This window comes from Bolinopsis microptera, chromosome 2 (assembly GCF_026151205.1).
Source record: "Bolinopsis microptera isolate Bmic1 chromosome 2, MBARI_Bmic_1.0, whole genome shotgun sequence".
Taxonomy (NCBI): domain Eukaryota; kingdom Metazoa; phylum Ctenophora; class Tentaculata; order Lobata; family Bolinopsidae; genus Bolinopsis; species Bolinopsis microptera.
In genome coordinates this window covers 22,127,244-22,143,694 of record NC_087073.1, presented here as the reverse complement: position 1 = coordinate 22,143,694, position 16,451 = coordinate 22,127,244, and the positions used below count along the sequence as shown (strand labels likewise).

General features: G+C 40.9%; 2 protein-coding genes across 2 annotated transcripts; both read left to right on the top strand.

Moving 5' to 3' along the window:
- The first annotated feature begins 3,035 nt into the window (after positions 1 to 3,035).
- LOC134826549 (large ribosomal subunit protein uL24-like) lies at positions 3,036 to 3,528 on the top strand. Its single transcript, XM_063838947.1, has one exon. It carries the CDS (start codon positions 3,067 to 3,069, stop codon positions 3,496 to 3,498), a length of 432 nt encoding a protein of 143 aa, XP_063695017.1. The 5' UTR covers positions 3,036 to 3,066; the 3' UTR covers positions 3,499 to 3,528.
- A 158-nt stretch (positions 3,529 to 3,686) lies between these two features.
- LOC134811520 (U5 small nuclear ribonucleoprotein 200 kDa helicase-like) lies at positions 3,687 to 16,170 on the top strand. The gene is made up of 13 exons (XM_063818366.1): positions 3,687 to 3,891; positions 4,223 to 4,363; positions 4,591 to 4,751; positions 8,086 to 8,233; positions 8,402 to 8,584; positions 8,819 to 9,082; positions 9,191 to 9,811; positions 10,473 to 14,042; positions 14,165 to 14,372; positions 14,514 to 14,758; positions 14,970 to 15,115; positions 15,233 to 15,329; positions 15,470 to 16,170. The coding sequence occupies exons 1-13, from the start codon at positions 3,688 to 3,690 to the stop codon at positions 15,875 to 15,877; spliced, it is 6,396 nt and encodes a 2,131-aa protein (XP_063674436.1). The 5' UTR covers position 3,687; the 3' UTR covers positions 15,878 to 16,170.
- The last annotated feature ends 281 nt before the right edge of the window (positions 16,171 to 16,451 follow it).

The following is a 16,451-nucleotide window of genomic DNA, read 5'->3' as shown; positions in this document are numbered from 1 at the left end:
CTTGATTGAAATGTCTACAATTGAAATCCTGAAAAACTGTACCCTGAGTGATCACTTCCCCATCATATTTTCCACCAAGAAGTTTCAAACTAACCTCAAAGCTCCTAAAACAATCAACACTAGACAGCTTAAAACCGTGGATTGTGATCAGTTGGCAATTGATTTACTGATGTGTTCCTCTGACTATGAATTGGCAGACTGCTTTGTTGAATCTTGTGAACAATTTTTAGTAGTGTCCTCGATGAACATGCACCTTTGGTCCAAAAGACTATAAGCTTTGTTCCCCATGCTCCCTGGTTTGATTCTGAGTACAAAGATCAAAGGAAACTTAGAAGGAAAGCCGAGAGAACTAAGCATGAAAGTGAGGAGAACAGGATACTCTTTGAAGAGATCCGAGATGAAACAACAAACATGGCTAATCTTAAAAAACAGCAATATTATAAAGGTTTACTTGACAAAAATCAACATGATGTTAAAGCTATATATAGCATTGTCAATCGTGAGCTTGACAGACATCAGAATACTCCTCTCCCAGAATCAGAAGATGTTTCAAAACTTTGCAGTGATTTTAATCACTATTTCAATGAAAAGATCAAGAACATTAGGAAAGATTTCCCCAGCATAGAAGATTTTGATGTTGATAAACACATTATGAATCAACAGAACAATTCTAACTGTGAAGGTCGGTTATATGAATTTGAACCATGCACAGAGGATGAGCTGTCTGAAATAATCAAAGAAAGTGGAATCAAGTGTGCACCATCTGATTTTCTTCCAACAACTGTCCTCAAAGACAATATCACAAGTTTCATTCCTGTCTTGTGCAAACTGGTCAACCAGTCTCTAGCTAAGGGCACATTCGACGGTTTGAAGACTGCTGACATTATTCCTACCATCAAGGACCACAAACTTGATCCAAATGACTTCAAGAGCTATCGACCTATATCTAACCTCTCTTTTCTGGGTAAACTCATCGAAAGAGTTGTGCTGAAAAGGTTAAATGAACATCTGGCTAAAAATGATCTCAATGTTCCACAGCAATCTGCCTATAAGAAGTTCCATTCTACTGAGACCATCTTGTTAAAAGTAACAAATGACCTACTGCTGGCATGTGATAGCAAATCCTCCACTGTTCTCATGATGCTCGATTTATCTGCAGCCTTTGACACAGTGGAACACAGAAAATTACTCAAAATTCTTTCTGAAGAGATCCATATCGGAGGTACTGCTCTTAAATGGTTCAAGAGTTTCCTGGTAGGCCGCACTCAAAGAACCAGAATAGGCTCTTCTACTAGTGATACGATCATTCTAGAATTTGGTGTACCTCAAGGTTCTGTGTTAGGACCGGTGCTATTCAACATATACATCAGATCTCTGTATAGGACCATCGAGAAATCTGGATTCAATGTGCAAGGACATGCAGATGACCACCAGGTATATAAAACTTTCAAACCTTGTGATCAGGTAAATGTTCTGGGCATCCAAATTGTGAATTGCGCTAGGACCATACAGCGCTGGATGGTTGAATATTGCCTTCAACTTAATCCTGGAAAAACACAAATACTTATCATCGCCTCACCTCAAGTTCTAAACCAGGTCAGTATAGGGGGAGTTAAGCTATCAAATGATACCTGTATCAGATTTGTCAGCACAACAAAGAACCTTGGTGTTCAAATTGACCATCATCTTACTTTTGAGCCTCGAATCATGTCCCTCAAAAAGCATTGTTTCAGACTCCTTAGGAATGTAATAAGGAGAAAATATCTCTTTAGTAAAGCTCAGCTCAAGCTTATGATTAACAGCATCATTGTCTGCAAATTGGACTACTGCAATGCTCTTTATTATGGAATTAGTGACAACCTCATCCACCAACTCCAACTCGTTCAGAATGCAGCTGCTAAAGCTATAGTAGGACTATATAAATATGATCATCTAGGAGACACTCTGAAAGACCTTCATTGGCTGCCTATTAGTTACAGAATTCAATATAAGTTATTGCTTCTTGTCTATAAATGTCTTAATGGTATGGGACCAGATTATTTAATTGATATGTTTAAATATGCCAATTATAATCATCTTATCTATTTGACTGAACCTAGAGTATATTCACAGTATGGAGAAAGATCGTTTCAGAAAGTTGGCCCTAAATTATGGAATGAGCTGCCTCTTGAAATCAAGAATTGCATGTCACTGGAATCTTTTAAAGTGTATCTGAAAACGTTTCTTTTTAAACGGGCTTTTGATATTAATTAATTTACTATTTTTTCAACGTTTCTACTGTTAAGTGCATACCCTTAACCTTGTAATTTAGTGTATCAAGTCTTTACAATTTTCTATGGTTTGGAACCTAAATGTGGATTGCTTTTCAGGTTTTCTTGTATCCTGACTTGTTTTCGTGGCACACCTGTGCATTTTAAGTTGTTGTGCCACTATAATCTATAAGTTTAAATTATTATTATTATTTATATCATATTATTTGATTGGTATTCGATTTCTGATTATTTCCCTAGGAATATGATTATTATATCGCAATTTGGCTTTAGGTAGGGTGCCCCGCTAAAAGAACTGGATTCTTCCAGGAAGCATCCCGTGCACAGAGCTTGGTCTACATATATATTAAATTATTAACCATTCATTCTGTATGTGCACGAAAATTTATTTCAATGTGCTGTGATGCAAACCAACTTTTTTATATTTAGCTTATCATTTTATTGGCAGTTGCGTGCTGGACCAGCGTTGCCGGGGAAAAAGTTTGTTTGGTCATATGCAAATTTGGGTGTCCAATAATCTAGAATTGAATGTGAAAGTATGCCATTCGTGTAAAGCAAAAACAAGTTTAATACATGTAAAATTGCTAGATTATAAGCCCAAACATTAGCAAACGAACTTGTGGGCACCCTGTAATATCCAGCTCCATTTCTTTGGTTCTTATCTACAACTTTCTGTTTGGAAGAGATAATTTATTTTATATCTAAAGCACAATTTCTAATGAAATTGTATGACTTGTACATTATGTCAAACAACTTTTTGGCAAATGATATTAATTACATAATTTCAGGTAGCATTATGAAGTTCAATGCTCATGTCTCAAGCTCCAGGAGGAAGCAAAGGAAAGCCCACTTTTGTGCGCCATCAAGCATCAGGAGAAAGTTAATGACTGCTCCATTGTCTAAGGAACTCAGACAGAAATACAACGTGAGGAGCATGCCTATTCGAAAAGATGATGAGGTCCAGATTACCCGTGGTCAGTACAAAAGCCAGCAGTTAGCTAAAGTTATCAGTGTATACAGAAAACGATGGGTTATCTATGTTGAGCGAGTCCAGCGAGAAAAGGCTAACGGAACAACAGTGCCTGTTGGTATTAGTGCTTCCAAAGTCGAAATTTCAAAACTGAAGCTTGATAAGGACAGACGAGCAATCCTCGAAAGGAAAGACAGGTCAAAGAAGAAGACAGACAAGGGTAAAATTACAGAGGAGGAAGCTATGGCTGCTGAATAATGTGATGTTTTTTATTTTATTTATGAGAAATCTCTTGTTTCTTTCTTTATCACTAATCTGGAAAATGACAAACGAATTTAAATTCCCGAAATTTGTACACTAATAAATACACTTATTCCATACATGATATCTAAATTGATATTGTTCACAGTTAACCTTACTAACCTATCCTACCTAACAATAGGCCAAATGGCAGACGAAACTGCCAGGTCGCTTCAATATGAGTACAAGGCTAACTCTAACCTTGTACTCCAAGCTGACCGGTCCTTGATAGAGCGCCGAGGTAGGGATGAGGCTACCGGCGAGGTTCTGTCCCTGGTCGGCAAACTTCACACCTCTAAAATGGGTGATAGGTTCATGAGAACCACTGCTCCAGAAATCTCCTCTGAGAAGGTAACTACCCAGCTATGTTACACCTTATTACGTGGCTCACCATGGCTGTAAATAAGTGCTTTAGTGGAAACCCAGCATAGGTAGCTGTGCAGAAATATGCATTAAAATTGGCTGTACCTCTGAGTGGGTTATCTTATCGGGTAATCCATATCAAAGTCAGCCTACAACAAATTAACCTCCTTGGACTGATTCAGGACTACAAACCTCTTTCAGTAATGAAGGCTTTAACAATCTTATCAATAGTTTCTGAAGTCTATTGCATTGGTTAGAGTGCTTTATTTTGACAAGTCCTGAACCCCTCCGGCTTGTTACTAACTAAACAAAATCATAGGCAGCAAAGAGACAGAAAAGAGACGAAGATGAGAAAGAACTCGCTGCTATGGCAACTGGTTTACTTTCCACTGTAGATGAGTCAGACTTCACTGGGCTATCTTATCATCCCAAAACTAGAGAAACTAAAGGGGTGTTCGAGGTTTGTAAAGTAGAACTCTAAAATGAAACTCAGCGATTTTTCATCAGTACCGATAAGGGGGAAGGAGGTTGAGAAATTCCGACACTGTGTTAACTTGCTAACTCTGTGTTAACTTGCTAACTCTGTGTTAACTTGCTAACTCTGTGTTAACTTTCTTACGGAGGTGTTCGCCCAATAAACAGTAGTTAAAATCACATACATACACAGTGTCACACATGTTGTTGCAGGTGGTTCTGAGTTTCGTCCAGTCGTATATCGGTGAGCAGCCTCGAGATATCCTCCTAGGGGCAGCTGATGAGGTTCTGATCAGTATGAAGCAGATGAACAATTCCAAAGCGGAGAAAGTTGATGAGATTAAGGAGCTCCTGGGAGACGTTACCGAAGACAGGTAAGGTGGAAGACAGATAAAGGGGAGCCGGGGGAGGGGGTGGGGGGGGGGGGGGGGCCGGGGGCAGTGAGATGGTTAGTTTCGTGTCTGAGATATCCAACTCTAGTCCAGGCTTTATGTTGATAAAAATTATTATTATTGTAGAATGCAAAAGATTTCGAGGAGCCTTATCGGGTAACTGAACTCTGTTTGATCGGTGGGGGGGGGGGCCTATCAAGATTCCTGAGAAAGTGCGATGAGACTGGATTTTGGCCATTTGAAAGTGCGATTGTCACGTGTCACGTGCAGTGGCGAAAAATACTTATTTTGTATAAAGTGATTGCATGAGCATATCCTGGGTATTAAAAGTTAGCAGGTCATTATAGCATCGATGGTAAATACGTCAAAAAATCGCCTGTAAATACGCCGTATTCAAAAATTCTAAGAAATACGTGAAATACGGCAAAATTTGGCGCTTAAATTCTTTGATGGTAAAATTTTTCAAAATACGCGCGTATCTCTTTCGAAATACGTGATTACAGATTAGTGATATTTGCGCGTGCGTCGCTGGCCCAATACAGTTGTATATTAATATAGCAATACTGACAGTCGTTTTGGAGACTTCACGGTGCTCGAATGAAAACGCTGCAGCGACTTGCTATTCTTATGCTGAACCAACCAATCAGTCAGTCTGCTGCAGAGCAGAGCTTCTCAAATCTCAGGTTATAAAGCAGTTATGCCTCCCTCGAGGAATAGACTTTCAACCGAGACCCAGTTCCAGTGCATTTTTATCTATTACAATATTCGCAGACTAAGATCACAAGTCTCTCTTGCTTGAATTTTGAAACCGGTTACCGGATTAACACGGACTTCCCAGTGGCATAAGTTTAAAAAGTGACTAGGAATCCAGCCTGGAAAGAAAAAACGGCTATAATAAACTTTTAAAACGGCTATAATAAATTTTTCGGCCGGATGACGATTTCATTTCACCTTGCTAGTTATATTACAGAGGTATTTTTAGTTATTCATTAGTTATTCATAATTGCCAAAAAGTATGGGAAAAAATGATCCTATCCGAGTCTCGCACTCGCAATCTGATGATATGGAGCTAGCGTATTAACCAATTAGGCCACGATTCCATATACTGTAATGTAATATTTATATATAGATCTTCGCGCGTTACTGCAACTTAATTTGAAATACGTAATTTATCATCGGGAAATACGTATGCGTAGTACCTACGCGTAGTCTCCCCAAAACGCATTTACCATCCTTGCATTATAGTCAAGGTTAGGGGTGCAAGAATGATAATATTTTTGGGCCATGTCATTAAATCAGAAAAGGCCCATTTTTTTCGGCATTTCCCTGCCTGTTTTTGGAGGGCGGGAGGGTCATTTTTGACTGTTTTTACCGAAAAATGGCCTAATTTGTATCATTATAATCTCTATAAACCCTATTGTTACTGATGAATGATGATTATTATATTGACAATATAGGTAGAACAATATAGGTAGGGTGTTTGTATGGTTAAAAGGGGTAAAAGGTCAAATTTTAGCTAAATTTATTTTCATTTTTTCAAAACGGCCCGTCTCCATGGATACGGGCACCCTGGGGTTCTCCAGATAATCTTTAGATGTCTGAAATCATTTATCCTACCTATATTGTCAATTATAATCAACATTCATTAGGGTTTTATAGATTATAATGATACAAATTAGGCCATTTTTCGGTAAAAACAGTCAAAAATGACCCTCCCGCCCTCCGAAAACAGGCGGGTAAATGCCGAAAATCGAGTTTCTGGGCCTCCAACCACCATATTTCTTCAATATAAAGGTCGATGGTCATAAAAATAGGCCTCTTTTGATTTCAACAAATTTGCATTTTCGTGCCCATATTTTCTGCACTGTCTAAGTTAGACAACTGCATACAAGGGACCTAGAGCTGGCTTTGTTAACATTCAATCGGTCTCGCTGGCTTGTTAGATGCAATAATTAGAAACAATCAAGACCAAAAGATCAATGACCAATAAAATTCCCATGGCATAAAGTTTAAAAGTGACTAGGTGTCCAGTATGTAAGGAGTATATATATTTTTTAAACGGCCGGAAAATGTGTCATCCTAAATCCCATACCTTACTGTATTATGCTTTGCTGATTATATTACCGAGCTCCGAGGAATTATTAGTTCTTCATAATTGTTTTTAAAAAACTGGCGTTCAAATAGCTTCGGTGAGGTTCGAACTCTTGACCTTCAGCCTCTCAGTTGACGTGCTAGCCAGCCACGCCATGTGGTCATATGCAGTGATGTAATATTTATATACTTATACTCGCGCGTTTCTGCTAATTTTACAGTGCTGAAAAGCATGCCTAAATCTCGCGTCTAGGCTCGCGATATCGTGAGCCTAGCGATGAGATTTAAACGAAACTGGCAAAAATCTCGCACAAAACTTGCGCGCCGTTACGTTGAAGTTTTCACAATTGCAATATAAACAAGTGATAAAATACACATGATCGCACGTCATGTTAAGTACCTAATTATTGTGTCCCTCAACTTTTAAATTCAACTTTTTCTGTTTTCTTATTTATTTTCTTGTTAATTTTGTTCTGTGTTTATTTACAAATTTTGTGCGATGAGCCTAGCTCGCCATCTCGCATGAATCTTGACCTGGGGGGGGGGGGGGGGGGGGGGGGAGAGGGGTCTGGTACTTAGTTTTGGACGTGACGTCGACTAAGTGTAATTTTGGAATTTTTCAAAAGACCCACACACCGCCTGCGGTACTAACTGTTTTTTCTGATAATAATTAAGACACCCACCACTTTTGCCGGCTTTTGCGGTTCTAACTGTTTCTTGGTATGTAAAATAAGATACCCACCCATAAGTTGCTTTAAAAGTTTAAACAGCTCATTAAACATTGGAAAATGGGCAAATTATACCCACTATTTAGTAGGGGTTTTGTTTTCAATGTAGTCGAATTAGATAAAAATTGAAATTTGAGGTAAAATGGGTTTTTTGGGGTTGGACACGACACCCCCCTTAGTACCATGTACTAACTGTTTATTCTGGGAAATGACAGCATTCCCACTACTTCGTACAAAAGTACTAACTGTGTTTTGGAAGAAAATACGACCCAATATAGGTGGCTGTGCAGAAATGTTCATTAAAATTGGCTGTACCTCTGAGTGGGTTATCTTATCGGGTAATCCATATCAAAGTCAGCCTACAACAAATTAACCTCCTTGGACTGATTCAGGACTAAATTCCTTTTTCAGTAATGAAGGCTTTAACAAAATATTAACATATGTTGTAGTAGATTTTACTCTTTAAAGGTTTGAGCACAAATACAATGTTTTCCCAGGTATTCAGTGCTAGAGAATCTTGTGGAGAAGTTAACAGACTACGGTACAAAAGAGGACAAGACAGAAGATGCTATCGATGAGATGTACGGAGTAGCTGTTGTGTTTGACGAGGATGAGGATAAAGATGCGCAACTCGACGAGGTTCAGGTTAGTAAAATGATGTGGAGATCTTAAGTGAGGAGAGAAGCTTGCCCATTTTGGCACGTTCGTTCGTTCGTTCGTTCGTTCGTTCGTTCGTTCAATTGTTCGTTCAATTGTTCGTTCGTTCGTTAAATTGTTCACTGGTCTGGAGATATTACGAGAATTATATTACAGGACGAAGCAGCAGGTTCGGATGACGAACAGCCAATGTTGGACACTGCGAAAGATGGAGCTAATCTGTCAGCTCTGGAAGGTAGTGAGGGTGGGTCTGCGGAGACTGTTAAGCCTAGCGATGTTGATGCCTTCTGGCTCCAGAGGGTCCTAAATAAACACTACAATGACGCTGATATTTCCCAGGTATGCACCTGAAGCTGTGAACTGTTCGATTTTGGCTGTACCTCTGAGTGGGTTATCTTATCGGGTAATCCATATCAAAGTCAGCCTACAACAAATTAACCTCCTTGGACTGATTTGGGACTACATTCCTCTTTCAGTAATGAAGGCTTTAACATTTTCTTAACATTGAGCTGTTGAAATTTGAATGTCAGAGGCTAAATCCTACGCAGCTTAACTAATTTAAGATGTTTTCAGGAAAAAGCAGAGCGTGTGTTGAACATTCTCAAAACCACAACAGACGACCGCGAGTGTGAAACAAAGCTGGTCCTGTTACTAGGATACGATCTCTTCAATGTGATCAAGTTAGTGCGACAGAACAAGCAGCTAATCTTGTACTGCACACTGCGCGCACGTGCAGAGACGGAGAAAGAGCGTCACGAGATCGAGGAGGAGATGAGATCCACGCCTGCTGGATCTACAATTCTAGACGAGCTGTTGGGTGATAGCAGCAAGACAAATGTACGTTTAAAAGTGGGGTCAACAATAAGTTGTTTTATTATTCGCATTAAGTTCAGCTAAGAATATATCTCCTGTTTTATATCTTCTCATTCTCCCATTATTTTCAAGGTCGTTAAAAGGCAGACGAAAAAAGAGGGAAAAAAAGAAGAGGATGTAGATATGGACGAGGATCTCTCCTCAGCGATCAAACCCAAAGCTGTGCTCGACCTTAAAGATTTGTCATTCGAACAAGGCTCTCACCTGATGGCAAATAAGAAGTGCCTTCTACCAGACGGTAGTTTCCGTAAACAGAAAAAAGGATACGAAGAAATTCATGTTCCAGCTTACAAGCCAAAACCATTTTCTGACGGCGAGAAGCTAGTCAAAATAGAGGAGTTACCAAGTTGGGCTCAAAAACCGTTCAGAAGATTTTCGGCACTCAATAGAATACAAAGTCGACTGAAGGAGGCAGCGCTGGAGAGAGATGAGAACCTGCTGATTTGTGCTCCCACTGGTGCAGGTAAAACTAACATAGCTGTTCTGACTATGGTGCGGGAGATCGGCAAACACATGAACACAGACGGCACCATCCGTAAAGACGAGTTTAAGATTGTCTACATCGCGCCCATGAGATCTCTGGTGCAAGAGATGGTTGGCAATTTTGGTAAAGCTCTCGAACCCTACGGGATTCAAGTGAACGAGCTGACCGGAGATCACAACCTCAGCCGGGAGCAGATTAATGAAACACAGGTGCAGTGGAGAGATTGCTCTATTGATTATATTATACGTTTTCAAAAACTTATTTAAAAAATTAAATCGCCCAAATTGGCTGTACCTCTGAGTGGGTTATCTTATCGGGTAATCCATATCAAAGTCAGCCTACAACAAATTAACCTCCTTGGACTGATTCAGGACTACATTCCTCTTTCAGTAATGAAGGCTTGAACAAACTGTTAACATATTATGTTGTCTAGTAGATTTTACTCTTTAAAGGTTTGAGCACAAACACTATGTGTCTTTCATATGGAGCAGGAAAATGGATCCATTTTTAAATTTTACGTTTTATCTGATTTCAGGTGAAATGAACATTAGTTGAATGCTGAAAAGTCAAATCTTCTCAACTAAACTGTTGAGTTTTCTATTCGAAAGTAAGTGTGCCCAGTTTACCGCCCAGTAAAACTACTTCTTTTGGCTTGCTCATCTTTATACCGTCTTCTTTCTAAATGAGGGTAAATGAATCTCAATCCTTAACTTGATTTCGAACAAATTGACTGTTTGGTCGCCATTTTAGGCTTACTCTAAAATATTTGTAATCTTTTTTCTTTGGCTCGAGCATTATTAAGCTGCTAAACTGGGCATACTTTTCACACTTTCCCGTAAACTCAACTCTGACAACTGCCTCTCATTGCAGGTTATAGTCTGCACCCCGGAGAAATGGGACATTGTCACAAGGAAAGCCGGAGAAAGGACCTACACTCAGCTGGTGTCTCTCATCATCATGGACGAGATCCATCTACTTCACGACGACAGAGGTCCGGTGTTGGAGTCCATTGTGGCTCGTACCATCAGGCAGATAGAGAGTACTCAGGAGTTGGTTAGACTAGTCGGTCTATCTGCTACATTGCCCAATTATGAGGATGTGGCCGCTTTCTTGAGAGTGAACCTCGAGACTGGGCTCCATTACTTTGATAATAGCTTCCGACCTGTTCCTCTTGATCAAACCTTCATTGGAGTGACAGAGAAGAAGGCTGTTAAGAAATGGAAGCTGGTGAATGATACGTTATATGAAAAGGTGATGGAAAACGCAGGGAAACATCAGGTTCTCGTGTTCGTCCATTCTCGAAAAGAGACCGCCAAAACAGCCAAAGCATTGAGAGACATGGCGCTGGAGAATGACACGATCGGAATGTTCCTAAGAGAGGGTTCTGCCAGCACTGAGGTATTGAGAACTGAAGCGGAGGGATGTAAGAGTCCTGATCTGAAAGATATCCTGCCCTACGGATTTGCTATTCATCACGCCGGCCTCACCAGGATAGATCGTACTTTAGTAGAGGATCTGTTTGATGACCGTCATATTCAGGTTCTAGTGTCCACCTCGACCCTAGCTTGGGGAGTGAATCTGCCTGCTCACACTGTCATCATCAAAGGAACCCAGATCTACAGTCCTGAGAAGGGTAAATGGGTAGAGTTAGGAGCTCTAGATATCCTGCAGATGTTCGGACGAGCTGGGCGACCTCAGCACGACTCCAGAGGTCAGGGAACATTGATCACAAGTCATAATGAGCTGCAGTACTACCTCTCACTTCTCAACCAGCAGCTTCCTATTGAGAGTCAGTTTATCAAGAAACTAGCTGACAATCTGAACGCTGAGATCGTGTTGGGTACGATCAGGAACGCCAAGGAAGCGGTACACTGGTTAGGATACACCTACCTCTACATTCGTATGTTAAGGAACCCCACCCTGTACGGTATGACTGAGGATGTTCTCAAAGACGACCCTACATTGGAACAGCGTCGCGCTGATCTGATTCACACGGCTGCCGCTCTGCTGGACAAAAACAACCTTGTCAAGTACGACAGGAGATCTGGTAACTTCATGGTTACTGATCTCGGCAGAATAGCCAGTCATTATTATATAACCAACGACAGCATTGCTACTTACAACAGTCTACTCAAATCCACTCTCAGTCAAATCGAGCTGTTCAGAGTTTTCTCCCTGAGCAGCGAGTTTAGACACATTCAAGTGCGTGAGGAGGAGAAGTTAGAGCTAGCTAAACTCATTGAAAGAGTTCCTATTCCCATCAAAGAAAGTATCGAGGAGCCAAGTGGTAAAGTGAACGTGTTGCTACAATCCCACATCTCTCAATTGAAACTAGAGGGCTTCTCCCTGGCCACGGACATGGTCTACATAACAAGCTCTGCTAACCGTCTCATGAGAGCTATCTACGAGATAGTGCTGCACAGAGGGTGGGCGCAGCTCGCTGAACACGCTCTCAACCTCTGTAAGATGGTAGAGAAGAGAATGTGGCTGAGTATGACTCCTCTCAGACAGTTCAAGAAACTGCCAGACGAAGTGGTGAAGAAGATTGAGAAGAAGTATTTCACTTTTTCCAGATTTTACGATCTGACACCAGCCGAGCTAGGCGAATTGATCAGGATGCCAAAACTTGGCAACAACATCCACAAGCTAGTCCACTTGTTTCCAAAGATGGAGTTATCAACTCACATTCAACCAATTACCAGGTCCACTCTCCGAGTCGAGCTAACTATCACCCCTGACTTCCAGTGGGAGGAGAAGGTCCATGGTATGTCTGAAGCGTTCTGGATTATGGTAGAAGACTGTGATAACGAGATCATCCTTCACAGCGAGTATTTCCTGCTCAAATCTAAGTACGTCGGAGAGGACCATATCGTGGAGTTCTTTGTGCCAGTTTTTGAACCCCTGCCCCCTCATTATTTCATCAGAATCGTGTCAGATAAGTGGCTCCACGCAGAAACACAACTCCCTGTTTCCTTCAGACATCTCATCCTACCAGAGAAGAACCTTCCCCCCACAGAACTGCTAGATCTTCAACCTCTCCCTGTGGGAGTTTTCAGAAATCCAGAGTTTGAGAACCTTTACAAAGATAGTTTCTCTTACCTCAACCCCATTCAGACACAAGTATTTAACTCCCTCTACAACACAGATGATAATGCGTTTATTGGCGCCCCCGTTGGATCAGGCAAGACGTTATGTGCAGAGATCGCAATCCTGCGTCTGTGCTCCAATAAGGAGGAGCCACGGTGCGTGTATGTCGCTCCTCTGCAGTATATAGTGGATCAAGTGTACTCAGACTGGAGCCACAAGTTCGGATCTCAGCTTGACAAGAAGGTGGTAGTCTTGACTGGGGAGACCAGTGTAGATCTAAAGCTTTTAGCCAAGGGGAACATTATCCTAAGTACTGCTGAGAAGTGGGACATTCTGTCTCGTCGTTGGAAGCAGAGGAAGAATGTTCAGAATGTGGACCTGTTCATTGTTGACGATGTTCATCTGATCGGAGGTGATGTTGGTCCTGTGTTAGAAGTTGTTTGCACTAGGATGAGGTATATGAGCGCTCAAATTGAGAAGAATATCCGTATTGTGGCATTGTCATCCTCCCTAGCTAATGCTAAGGATATAGGAGAATGGCTGGGTTGTCACACCAACTCTATCTTCAACTTCCACCCCAACGTCCGGCCAGTTCCACTAGAGCTCCACATTAACGGGTTCCATATCACACATGCGCAGTCACGCCTGCTCTGCATGATGAAACCTGTCTACAACGCCATCTGCAAACATTCCCCCACCAAACCCGTCATAGTCTACGTACCGTCCCGAAAACAAGCCCGTCTCACAGCTATAGACGTACTTACTTTTGCAGCTGCAGAAGGAAGTCCCAAGAAGTTCCTGCACTGTTCAGAAGACGATTTGAAGCCATACCTGGACCAGCTTACTGATAAGACTCTGTGCGAGACTCTGTCCCATGGTGTAGCGTACGCGCACGAAGGTCTGCCCGAAACAGAGCGGAGTATTGTGGACAAGTTGTTTGATATCGGAGCAGTTCAGGTGATGGTGAGCACCAGACAGCTTGCCTGGGGTAGTCCCATCTCCTCCCACCTGGTGGTCGTCATGGATACCCAATACTACGACGGCAAAGAGCACCGTTATGTGGATTATCCTATAACTGACATGTTACAAATGGTGGGCCGCGCTAACAGACCTCTTCACGACCAGAACGGAGTATGTGTGGTAATGTGCCAGGGATCCAAAAAGGAGTTCTTCAGGAAGTTCCTTTACGAACCTCTACCAGTTGAGTCACATCTTGATCACGTGTTACATGATCATTTCAACGCGGAGGTGGTCACCAAGACGGTGGAGAACAAACAGGACGCTGTGGACTATCTTACCTGGACCTTCTTGTACAGGAGACTTACTCAAAACCCTAATTACTACAACTTACAGGTTAATTTTTTTTATTTGAGTAAATTTTGATAAGAGCGTTTGTATAAGAGGTATTGTTATTTGTATTAGTTTGAGCTCAGCGTCTATACTACTCACTAATTATCTTCTAATTATTCTACCAGGGCTCCTCACATCGCCACTTTTCGGATCATTTATCTGATCTAGTGGAGAACACACTCAATGATCTGGAACAGTCTATGTGTCTGGCTATCGAGGACGACATGGACACTACACCACTCAATCTGGGCATGATCGCTGCATACTATTACATCAACTACACTACCATCGAACTCTTCTCTCTTTCTCTCACTCCTAAAACTAAAATGAAAGGTTTCTGTCATTCTCAAAAATATGATCTTGACGTTTCGATTAAGCCAGAATGTAATGATGTTTATCATTCGTCTGCATCTGTTATTTAATTCGTTATTTATGATATCCCCAAATAGTCTAACAACATCTCGGTGTTTGCAGGTATAATAGAGATAATATCAGCGGCAGCAGAATACAGTTCCTTATCAGTTCGTCATCACGAGGAGAACATTTTAAAACAACTGAGCAACAGAATACCACAGAAACTTCCTGAGGGACACAAGTTCAATGACCCTCACTGCAAAGCTAACCTGCTCCTTCAGTCTCACTTATCTAGAATCATACTGCCTACTGAGTTACAGAGTGATAAGGATGATATCCTCAAACGAACTGTCCGACTCATCCAGGTAATTATGTAGGAAAAAGGTCTTCAAGAAATACTAATTTGGCCATCTTTTATCATCTCAAGTTATTTGTAACTGGATCTGGATTCTCCAATGGAAAAATATATAGATGATCAAGTGATAGCTCAAGTTTTCTACCTTGTGGTTATTTAAGGTAGCATTTGATCTCAACATTTCCTATCATGATAAAAGTCAAACCCTCCTTTGTCTTTAGGCGTGTGTAGACGTATTGTCAAGTAGCGGCTGGTTGGGACCAGCCCTGGCGGCCATGGAGCTCTCACAGATGTGCACTCAAGCCATGTGGAAGAAGGACAGTTACCTCAAACAACTCCCTCATTTCACTGACGAAATGATCAAACGGTTAGAAATTACACGATCACTCAAACGGCGGTTATACCTACTCCGAATTCCTTCTATATTTGTTACTTTCACTTCAGATGAATTATGAAATATCATGTTGATTACAAACTGTTTCAGGTGTGAAACTAAAGAAGTAGAGAGTGTGTTTGATATTATGGATCTGGAGGATGATGAGAGGAATGAACTTCTTCAGCTACCTGATAACAAGATGCAGGTTAGAACTTAGAATCTGGGGTTTCTAATCAGCTAATCGTTTATGTGTATTGTATTTCCCCAATAAAGGTGATTGTTTGCTTTATTATTTAGTTATTTGACCTAGCCGGTTCGATTTAACTGAAAATAATCTTCTATCAGGATCTAGCTCGGTACTGTAACCGCTACCCTAACATTGAGTTAGTGTACAAGATTCAAGACAAGGACAATATCAAGTCCGGTGGCCCGGTCACAGTAACAGTAGACCTAGAAAGAGAGGACGAAGTCGTTGGTCACGTGATCGCTCCTTTCTTTCCAACAAAACGAGAGGAGGGCTGGTGGGTGGTAATTGGAGACACCAAAACGAACACTTTGACCTCAATTAAACGTATCACGTTATATCAGAAGGCAAGTGTGAAGCTGGAGTTCATGGCACCTGAACCAGGATCACATGACTACACGCTGTTCTTCATGTGCGACTCGTATATGGGATGTGATCAGGAATACGGGTTCAAGCTCGGTGTCAACGAGGGAGTCGAGTCTTCAGAGAGCAGCAGTGAGGGAGATTGAGAGTTTCAGAGTTTTACTTTATTTTAATATTCAGTGCTAAGTTAACTTTGAGCTTTTCTGACCGGCCGCTGTGACATAAGTCCAAATTTGATGTTAAAGATTCGAGTAAAACTCCCAGTATTGAAATGACGAAATGCAAAAATGGTGATGAAAATGAAATGAGAGATGTTTTCGTGCTTATGATATTATTTCTTAATCAATTACTAATAATCATACGAAATGACCGAGCCTACATATTGTACAAATAATGATTACTTTGTTTGAACATATTTTACCTCTTTATTTAAATGTTACATCCTTGTTTTATTGAAACGACCTAGTTTTTTAAAGAGAATCCCCAATATTGGAAATACAACTCTGCGTCTCTACTCAATGCATTGTCGGATATTTTCATTGTTACTAAATCTGTTCATAAATTCCTTGTTAATGTTTTCTACCAAATTCTGTTAAGTTTCTAACTAAATATTAATGATGTCGCTGCCACTTAGCCAAGAAATCAAGAATAACCCTCGCTTAGAGAAGGGGCAGAGACCTACCGATTACGGAAGATGGTTTGAATATCGTGTATTGTTAT

Coding starts and splice junctions, on each gene's coding strand:
- LOC134826549 (XM_063838947.1), top strand. CDS start 3,067: ATGAAGTTCAATGCTCATGTCTCAAGCTCCAGGAGGAAGCAAAGGAAA.
- LOC134811520 (XM_063818366.1), top strand. CDS start 3,688: ATGGCAGACGAAACTGCCAGGTCGCTTCAATATGAGTACAAGGCTAAC. Junction 4,752..8,085: donor GGAGACGTTACCGAAGACAG/GTAAGGTGGAAG, acceptor ATGTTTTCCCAG/GTATTCAGTGCTAGAGAATC. Junction 9,812..10,472: donor AGCAGATTAATGAAACACAG/GTGCAGTGGAGA, acceptor CTCTCATTGCAG/GTTATAGTCTGCACCCCGGA.